The following is an 11,235-nucleotide window of genomic DNA, read 5'->3' on the forward strand; positions in this document are numbered from 1 at the left end:
TACATTTAGTAAATCTGATCTAAGTTAAATTGGAGTGTTACAGGCGTGTAGAGAAACTACCCATTGGTAGCACTCTAATGGCATTTTACATTAGCTGGTCTCGTGGCCATCTTCTTTTCAGGCGCCTCGGAGGATTGTCAGGAATGGAAGAGGATGCAAGGTTACAAAACTAGGGGGGTTGAGGGGTTAGGGAGTTTATAATGAAAGGAGTGATATCTGGTTCGGGCTAGATCGGTTACATAGGGAACATTAAGGTCTTTATGTATGAGTTTACTTGTGACAAAGTAAGGAGCATTGAGGATTTTACGATGGATTTTGGATTGTAAGCATTGAATACGAGAGGAATTCGAAGGTTTAGTGGAGCCCCAAAGCTCAACTCCATATGTCCAGATTGGCCTTAAATTATCATTTTAAGCTGTAAACTTTGGTTCAAGGATAGAATATATGTTGTGATGAAGATTAAAATATGATTCATTGAGAGCCAGTTGCACCAATCTCCGATAAAACTACAGTAACTTTATTAGTAACTACAGTAACTTTAGCGACCTGCTGTTTCTGGTCTACAGTTTTGCTAGTCAACTGCCAAACTTGTGAGTCCAATTAAATTGATAATTTAACAGCCATATATTTTTAAATATTATCTGGTTTAATATATGACTCAACTTACTTATCATGAGTGAAACATCCCTCAACAGAATACTCCATACCAAGTTCAGACCCTCTATACGAATAGGCGAACTCAATAGTCCCAGCCAATTAATATGTTTTATTAATACTACGTAGTTTTTTTTTTTAAACCATCGTGGACTTTAATATTTGCCATTATATGTTTGTAATGGTTAGCTTCTTCATTTAGTGGCACAAGAGGCGCATGAGGCTGCCATTGGCCTGCTCAACGGCCGCCAACCATCTTTCTCTATCTTCTGTAAGGGTAACTGGGATCCTTAGTTGTTACAGATCTCACCTCATAGCATCCCTCCATCGGCCCTTCGGCCTACCACGTCGCCGCACACCATCCGGAACGTTACTGTACAGTTTATGAGCTACTCTTACCTCGCTCATCCCCATTAAATATCCAAACCATTTAAGCATTTGTATTCTTATGTACGAGGAGATGCTACATTCCTTATAGAGCCCAAAAATTTCACCATTTTTCCTCCTTCGCCAATTACCATTCTTGCATACAGGCCCTAAGAATCTCCCCAGAATTACTCTTTTAAACCTGTCTAGTAGGTTAATGCTTTTATTGCTTAGGGTTAAGTAAGTCCAAGTAATAAGCTATAAAAGTAAATTATAAAGCGTTAGTAAGAGAGAGAAAGCCATTACTACTACTTCAAATTACGAGGAGACCGAAAAACTGATTTTTTCAATTTATCGAAGGACAAAAATCATTGTATCAAATGATTTCAACTATATCAAACATCATAAATGTAGATTAATTACCTGGAAATCCTTCTAAATAAATAAAATAGAAATCCTTCTTCATCAGTACTTTGATTTTTTTACAGGAAAAAAACATATGAATAAATTCGCGAAACGTTCTGCTAATTAAAATATAAATTCAACGAAAGGTTAAAACAGCAAAGCGACGTCGGAATTTCAGACGCAACCATTTATTCTCTGGAAACGCAGAAATTCAAGTCAAATCCGGTATTTATGGGCTAATTTCAGATATCGGAAGCTGTTTCAAAGTTGATCAAGCAAAAAAAAATTGAAAATATCAGGAAATGATTTTCACAACGTGTTGTGTCTGTGGTGGAAAAACCGGTAGTTAGCGAAAATGAGCCTTTGTCGTGGATGTATTAAACCCAACAAGAATAGCTTTCTCTCTTGTCTGAGTGTTACCGCAGTCTCTGTAGCTTTTTTACTTAACGGAGTTTGCTCGACAAAGGCCGGGGAATTGAAGGTGTTCGTGTCTATGTGCGATCAGAGACGGACAGAAATTATCTAAAATTGCCATGAATACAGTCCTTATTCATGATGAACCATTGATAAATAAATATAATAACTATTAGTTTCAACTATAGCTAAAAGTCACTGATTTGTTATATATATTAATAATTTATATATTAATAGCTTTTTATTGTCTGTTAATAATATATTATACAACTATATTGAGGTGAAGTTTCACAACTTTATTATTTGCATAGTCATATTAACATGAAAAAAAAAGTTTTTAGAACAAAGAATCTCTTCAAACTAACTATCAAAAAACTACATTTTAGAGTATAAATTTGAGATTAATAACTAAAAACATTACTTACCATTGTCTATTACAATGTTTTATACAATTCTATGATACAGCCAACTCAAAGTTTGTGCCAGAATCAGAACTGAGGTGGAACGGAGAAAGGTAAATTTGTTTATGAGGTTGGAATAACATGAATTTAAATTCTGTACATCTTATTATTAAAGACTCTTTCGAATTCCAAAATAATATCACCACTATTCAAATTCCACCAGGATACAAAATCGTTTCATTGGACGGATCATCTTTGTTTACTAATACACACATACCAAAAATAACAACTATAATTTAAAACCAATAAACAAACTCGAAACACATACAAATATTCCCAAAACACAATTCATTAAACTACTAGCTTTATGTACTAATAGAGGATATTTTCAATTTGACGAAAAACTCATATGCCCCATGGAATTTCCTATCTAGAAGATCTATTAGATACAGTAATACCCATATTCCCTTTTTATATACCATTCATATATAAATGTAATTTAATTTAAAGGAGTCTTGTACAATTAGATGAATACAATTTAAATCCGCGTTATCCCAACCTCATAATCACATGAGACATAATTAACAACACTAAATATAAAAGGAAAAAATACTAAACAGACTCACCACCTGCTAGAAAACCTAATTTTTGATTACTTTAGTGAAAATTACGTATAATTACTTGTCAAAACTGATGAGTCTGCCAAGTATAGTTAGGGGGAATAAAAAATGGCAGCTGTTTCAAAACCTTAAAAAACATAAATTTTTCATCGGAGCTTAAAAACTACCAACAACACTAGAAAATCTAAGAGAACATTATTTAAAGAAGAGCCCTAATTGACCTATTTACGTCTAATAGTTCTCGAGATATATCTTTTTAAAAAGCAAAATTTCTTTAAAACCTACTGAAAGATTAGTAGTTAGTTAATTTATTTTGAGAAATCTATATCTCAGGAACTATCTGACGTATAGATGTCTATTAGCACTCAAATTAAAGCTAGTTTAACGTACTATAAAGTAGTTTATGACATTTACCTTCGTAGGAATAGTAGTTTTCATGATATTTCCTGAAATAAATTGATTTATAGTTGTTCGGACAATAATTTTGAGTTTTGAAAAACTTTATTTCAGAAACCATAGGACGTACAGATGTCTGTCAACACTCAAATTAAAGCTAGTTAAATTTACTATATAATAGTTTATAACGTTTATTTTTTTAGGAGTAGTAGTTTTTATGATATTTTACAAAATAAATTCACAAACTGTTAATTTCTAGTTGCTCTTATAAAATGTTTGATTTTTGAAAAAAATATATCTTTAGATTCATAAGACGCACATATGTCTGCCAGCACTCAAAATAAAGATAATTTAACTTACTATAAATTAGTTTATGACACTTATCTTCGTATTTTATTTAGAGAATTTTTGCAGTTCCTAATAGCAACCAATACGGAAGTCGTATGTATACAGACGTTGTTATTTTTTTCCGAGTCAATTTAAATTAGGTTTCTATTTCCGATGATTCTTAAAGTTTATCAACAAGGCTAGTATAGCTCTTTCACCATTCCTATTTTGAAAAAAGAGATCAAGTCCGTAAATTCTATATTAAAGACTTGGTAAAATAAAAGAATAAAAAAATGAGATTTTTATCAAGTCTGATAGAATGATTAACATAATTTTTAAGTGTAGCCAAATAAATTTTTCATTGATTTGAATAGCAAATGAAAACTTAATGACCATTTATATATTAGTATCCATTTTCCTGGTGGTTATGGACAAAATCTGACGAGCCGTTTTTCAAATTTGGAGCCTCTTGCATCCACAAGCCAGGACCCGAAGAAACTTGGATCTGAATACTGGTGGATATTTTCTTTATATTTCACTTCCTCTTTTAGGATGTATAATATATAATTATTACGATCGTGAAAAATTTTGTTTTAACTAATTTTAAAAACAAAACAAAAATGATTTCGTTTGAACTCGATAAATCAATATACAATTAGATGGTCTTCGATAAGAGTTAGATATTTTCTTATAACTCTTTGAAATTGTTTGTCAGGGCCTAAATTATTAAATTTTAAAATAATTATACTATTTAAGATGACAAGAGGAAAAATATTCTTTTTCAGGTTAAAAAACATTTCCAAAAATTAGAATAGTAATACTAATGTATTATATATCGTTGGTAAGCCAAATATTTCAGAGAAAATAATAGAAGATCGTAAAAGAGAATGAGAAAAAATGCCTAAATAAAATACCTGAACTAATATGAGTTTGACAAACAACCTTTCACATCCGGAGTGTATTTTTACGTTTCGATGGTCCCATAAATTTTCATGTCACCATAAAGATTAAATAGTTAGTCATCTAATTTCACTTAACCTAAGGAATGACTAATTCCATAAGATATTCTTAGTATTTTTAATATTGATTCTAAAAAATTAAAAAATCTGAATGTAGCACAATGACCTATAGGTAAAGGGTTCAGTGCTTTGTAAAGAATTACGGTTTTTTGAAAGTGTTGTAAAAGGAGATTTTCTCAAGGTCACGCTTAACCACCAGATTTTTTCGAACTATATAAATGGTTAAGAGTAGTGTGTAAATTTTATAAAACTATTTATTTTTATATTTCCGACATCAATTTTGCAACTAGAAATATTATTGAAGAATAAAAAATTAACTTGAAATTGGAAATAATCCATCTGCCAGCTGAGAAAATTGCCACAGTGGATAATATAGAAATATGTTCTGAAGCGAGGATTAATTTTAAATCTAGTGAAAATTGTAAATTTGGCGCACAAGCGAAAGGTTTTTTTTTTTCTTTAAATTTTGAATAAAAGACCTTAGACTACTTAACATCCCATTCGTTGCAGATTTGACCCAAAACAGATATGCGTCTATTCACTCCAAGCTCCTTACCCATTCTAACCCATAATTTCTTAATCTTTCATCCTTAACAATCCATGATAATCCTCCGAGGCGTCTGAAAAGAAGATGGCCAAGGGACCTTCTAATTTAAATTAATGCTTGAAGTACCACCAATGGTTGGTTCCTTCCCAAGATTTTCAAGTGTAAATGAAACACATAACATATTTACTAGTTGTATTTATTATTTGTACAGTTATAAATCACATTAAATAAATAGTTATAAATAAAAAATTGAATGAACTCTATGGTAGTAATGAATCAAAATATAATTAGTGGTTTATATTTTACTTAAATTGGATCAAAAATTACTATTTAAGATTTGTTCCTCCCACAGATCCTGGTTCTCCTGTTCGCCGTGGTATCCGCAGCCCGAGGTGGGGTCCTCTATCACCGGCAGCACGGGGACCAACTCCTCCCGCAGCAGGGCTACCTCGACGACAACAACGTCCGCTTGGTGAAGATCACCCGGACAGTGGCTGTGCCGTACCCGGTCCAGGTCCCCGTTCCTCTGCACCAGGACGTTCCCCTGGTCCTGGCTTCCTCGCCCCAACTAGTGTCCGTGGTACCGCGGCTCGCACTCATCCCACAGCACTATCCTCTGCAACACTACCCCCAGCAGGCCTACCACCATCTTCAGCAGCAGCCGCAGGAGTACAAGAGCGACTCCAAGCCAGCCTACTCTAGACAGCAACACGAGCAGCATCATTACACCAAGCAGCAATGAGTTCTCTGTCTTAGGAGAGGTTTGTTAAGTAAGAAAATATATTAATTACTGATAATAGTAAGTAGTAATAATAGTTAGAATTAATGATGTCTAGCCAGCAGATATTTATTTTTTCACCATAAAACAATATATATGTCCATCCTTCCTTTTGAAAACCTTCAGCTCGTTTAAAAAAAAAAAAAATTAATAGGACCTAAACTCAGGACATTGTTTTACTCGGCTGGGAAGGATTGCTTTTGTGTGTGTGTTATGATCTCTTGCGAGATTGTGACATGTCATTCATCGACCAACCTACTCGCTATAAGTTTTTGTTTGAAAATCCAGACAAGTAAATCTTTCTTAGGGTTTCACACCGCTTTGTATAAATATTTCTCGATTAAACTATCATGTCTCTCCTCTTCCAGTTTTAATTAAATGTTTCAAAAGAGATATAGGATTGTCACTCCCTGAGGTCTTAGTGGAGTGGATCCGGCCAGAAAGGATTGCCTTTTTTTGTGTTATGATATATAAAGCAGGTTGGAACCAAGTCTTATAGGCTTTTAATCACCTGCTAAATTCTCCTAATCTTTCTCTCCGCCTAAAATTAATGATTTACAAGAGTGTACTCAAGTCAGCCGTACTCTATGGAGCACCTATGCTGACCAACATACCACCTTTAACGGACAAGAAGCTCCGACAGTTTCAGAGCGGTATATTCAGACGTATAGTGAGACATACTTCATTTCAGAGCAAAGACGGATCACATACATACGTCACTCGAGCTACCGACTGTAACAGAATTTATATCGAGGAGACATATATAATTTTTTTACTTACTATTTTTTGATAATATCAGACACTGCATGAGTGCTTGGTATGGAGTTTTTATATATACTTAGTAATTTTAAATTTCATTGGGTAAAATGGTGTATAGTTTTAAAGATTTGTTTCTCTAAAAGTATATTCTTTACCTCACGATGACTGTAAATTGAAATCGCGCATAATTATCCAATGGAGTGCTTAATTACCGCAAACACACCGTATATGATTTTTTAAAAATCAATATATTCTTATTATAAATAAATGAACCCCCTTTACTTTTAACCCTACAACTCAAGGGTCAGGAGTGCAGTACTTTTTAAGGAAGGACTGTTATTAGACCCTATAGAACTCTCGAACAGAGTTGACTCACGGCTACAGTAACAGAATAAATAATTATCAGTCCCAGACGGATTCGAATCCGGGTCCATAGATCTAGTGGGTACAGTGTCTTACCACTGAGCCAACCCGCTCCCATAACCTTATTATGAAAGTTATTATTTAAAAAAACTATTTTGAGAGCATCTCAGATTTTTATTAAAAATATCGATTTATATCAACTATTTGACTGAAGGAAGTTATAATTTTGAAATGATTAAATAACTTATTGGTAAAAAATTTTAATTTTATTTTAACTTATCATAAATGGATATTTATTTGTATTATTTATTATGAACAATATAACTTTGTCAATCTTTCTTCAATAGAGAGAAATCACGAGGTTTTTTACATGTTTAGTAATTATAATTAATGAAGGAAAAGTTCTATTTTATTTGTAGCAATTATGAACAATTTTTGCAGCTTACTAAATTGACTAAAAATAGTCAATGCCGTCATAAGGATATTTTAAAGAATAACCTCTTCTTGCTGGATTATATACTCTAACGGAGGGCCGGTTATACTATCACAGTTTAAACTACGATTTCTTAAATCTCCGGTAAAATCATTAATTTCACCAGAAAAGATAACTTTCAAATCTGGCGGTAAACTTTACCGGCCAATGATAGCCGGTTAAACTGGGATTTAGAGAAAATCTAGGTTTAACTAGGTAACCATACAATGAATCTTCCATAATTCAGGTTGATTCCGTTATCTAGCGACTGTATATTGTATTATTCCGTTTCTTTGTCAATTCAATAAAATGGATTTGATCGAGATTGACGATTTGATAGACGATGAAGACTCCAAAGAATTTGTTGCTCATTCCATAATGAAAAAAAAAAAACATTTTTTACAGTAGTCGAATGAAGTATTTTTTCTTCGTTTTCGGCTCAAAATTGGCTGCTGAATCAATTTTAAATTTGATTGACCCAAAATTTCTAACATTAGCGATAGGAATAGCGGTCAAGATAGTCAAGATATCTCAGTTTCAGGTAACGTTGGTAACCTGGTTAACAAAACTGTTGACCAGAAACAGGTCGCTAAGTTACCGGAGTTTTGCTAACCTGTTGGATTACAAAAAGGATTATATTATTTGTAATAATAAATCATGGTTCACACATCAAAATTTTAAATAATTTTTTTATGGTAACTATAAAATAATAACTATTACTTTCCTTTGCTGTGCGTAAGAAAAATAACTTTGATAAAAACAGAAAATTATAATAATTAAGATAAATCAATATTTGATTCGAATTTTCAAGAACACTAGCGCGATTTTCCAACAGTTATTTCGGTTCAGGTTGTTGGCTGGGGCTTTAGGGCTTAAAACCCTGAGGTCATCAACGCCCTTGTTTCGCGCTTTATAATTCTAATTCACTTATATTTATAATTCTATTTCACTTTATTTTTCTCTTTAAATAATTACGGAAAAAATTAAATAATTACTTCTTTTAGAATGTATAACAAATTTTCTGGTTTAAATCTTATTCAAAAGGCCAATCCTTTTTAAGAACACTAAAACCATTTCCATGTTCGTCTGGTCATCATTCAGAGCATCCGATACACTCGGTCCTACTCCCAATCTATTTAAGTTCGTGGAATAGAAATGACATTCTTCAAATATGTGACTGACTGTAAGTACACAATTGCAGTATTGACATTTTTGCAGTGGTAGCTTACTGAGATCAGGTATGACCTATTCTCAATCTGGCTATAGCTACCTCCTTCCTGCGATTGGAACGGTTTGATGTGGTCCATGGTTTAATGGTTTTTAATTGACATTAATTCAGGAAACCATGAAATAAACATTTTCATAGTTCAGGTAACCTTGTAAGCTGATAGACCAAAAACAGATCGCTAAATTACCGGAGTTTCAACAAACTCTTTTACAAATCTTAGTTTTACTAGGTTACCAAAATCATTTAGAGCCATAGAAGGTTTAAATACTTTTAACAAAAAATGAAAATAGTTGCTTATTCACGACATAACTGTTAATTTGTATTTAAATATATATATAATTACTTCCTACCTGTCCTCAAAAATTTATAATTATTTCTTATTTTATTAATAGCTATTTTTTTTTGTTTTCAGTGCCGCAATACTGTACATACTCAACCCTTGAATTGTAAGAAAGACTTTTGTAGTTCACCCTGGGCAGTAAGATTACAAAAGAAGATATTTTTGGATTCTTCAGGAACTTTGTTTGTCCCATAATAAACATTTTCTTATCTAGTCTTCATAGGTAAATAGTTTTTAAGACTCTTTACTATTTTTTATATTTTTTTGTTAATAAAATGTTGTTTTATTAATTTGATTTGTTTTTTATAGTAATTTCCTTTTCAACATCAGAGCAAAATATCTGTTGAAAATGTATTTATTCATGCCAGCTAAATTTTTTTTTCTTCTTAGAAAGAAATTATCATAAAAGCTTTAAAAAAAACAGAAGTAAAGTGAATGCATTTATTTATCGATTGAATCTCATTGAAATCAAGTCCTGGTTTAAACCGGTCCGTTAAACGAGTTTGAAATTTCATTTACTTTCTTTGAATGAAAGTTAAATCACTTGTCAGAGTGCAGTTTTAGCATATTAATTGGTTTATAATTTATCACCAGATACCCTTCTTTAATTCAGTTCATATTGATCGTTTTACGCCAATGAAAGCTACATTTAAGAGTATGAATCATGTTTAAAATATGAGAAATAAGCGACACTTGAATCTTCTCCACTATTTAAAATTCTTTAAATCTTATTGGGAAAAAATAAAAATAAAAATTACTAGCGAAGATCAATTTATATGTAAACTGAAGGGACTATGTTTTTTATTCCTAGACCTAATATACCTTTGCACTATTGCAATGGCGATTTTCCTTTAATCTTTAACTATCAGTAGGGAAAAAAAACCCAGATTTAGCATAGAGCTCAAGATCAACACGACGAACAAGCCTGAATAGTACAAGAGCCGGGAAGAAAAAGATCTCACCCCAATTTTTGGTTAATTTAATGAAAACTTCGTATAATTACTAGTCAAAATTGATGAGTCTGCTAAGTATAGGTTGGGGGAATAAAAAATGGCAGCTGTTTCAAAAACTTAAAAAAAAACATTAATTTTTCATTTGGAGCTCTATATCTAAAAAACTACCAACAACAATAGAAAATCTAAGAGAACATTATTTAAGGGAGAGTAAATTTGCTGAAATACTAGCCCTAAAAGAACTAGTTACGTCCAATAGTTCTTGAGATATAGCTTTTTAAAAAGCAAAATTTCTTAAAACTCTGCTGAATGATTAGTAGTTAGTTAATTTATTTTGAGAAATCTATATCTCAGGAACTATGTGGCACACAGATGTCTATTAGCACTCAAATCAAAGCTAGTTTAATGGACTATAAAAAAGTTTATGACCTTTATCTTCGTAGAAAAAGCAGTTCTCATGATATTTGCTAAAATAAATTGATTTATAGTTGTTTGGACAATAAATTTGATATATGAAAAACTTTATTTCAGAAACTATTGGACGTACAGATATCAGCCAGCTCTCAAATTAAAGATAGTTAAATTTACTACAAAATAATTAATAGTGTTTATCTTTGTAGGAGTAGTAGTTTTTATGATATTTGACAAAATGAACTCACAAAGTGTTAATTTCTAGTTGTTCGTTTAAAATGTTGCATTTTTGAAAAAATATATCTCTAGATCCATAACAGGCAAATATGTCTGCCAACACTCAAAATAAAGGAAATTTAACTTCCTATAAAGTAGTTTATAATACTTATCTTCGTAGGGGTTTTTGTCCAAAATGAAAATTTGTCCAAACAACTATAAATCAATTTATTTTAGAAAATTTCATGTAAACTATTACTCCTACGAAGATGAACTACTTTATAGCTCATTAAACTAGCTTTAATATGAGTGCTAATAGACATCAGTGCGTCAAATGGTTTTTGAGATATAAATTTTTCAAAATAAATTAACTAACTACAAGTCTTTCAGTAAATATTTAAGAAATGTTGCTTTTTCAAAGGCTATATCTCGAGAACTATTAGACGTAAATAGCTCTAAGGGCTCTCCTTCAAATAATGTTCTTTTTGGTTTTCTAGTGTTGTTGGTAGTTTTTAAGATATAGAGCTCCGATGAAAAATTTATGTTTTTTTTAGGCTTTGAAACAG

General features: G+C 31.8%; 1 protein-coding gene across 2 annotated transcripts in view; it reads left to right on the forward strand.

The window, feature by feature from the left end:
- LOC106687732 (uncharacterized) overlaps window positions 1-9,353 on the forward strand; it is a 19,696-nt gene extending 10,343 nt beyond the window's left edge. The window contains exons 2-3 of one of the 2 annotated variants that reach the window (XM_014431767.2): window positions 5,502-5,919; window positions 9,162-9,353. In XM_014431767.2, the coding sequence (XP_014287253.1) occupies window positions 5,502-5,891 (390 nt within the window). In that variant the 3' untranslated portion in view covers window positions 5,892-5,919; window positions 9,162-9,353. The remainder of the gene's footprint in view (window positions 1-5,501; window positions 5,920-9,161) is intronic. The other variant, XM_014431768.2, reaches the window with a different exon arrangement.
- Window positions 9,354-11,235: the final 1,882 nt, after the last annotated feature.

This window comes from Halyomorpha halys, unplaced genomic scaffold (genome assembly GCF_000696795.3).
Source record: "Halyomorpha halys isolate HHAL.00 unplaced genomic scaffold, Hhal_1.1 Scaffold1001.1, whole genome shotgun sequence".
NCBI classification, from domain to species: domain Eukaryota; kingdom Metazoa; phylum Arthropoda; class Insecta; order Hemiptera; family Pentatomidae; genus Halyomorpha; species Halyomorpha halys.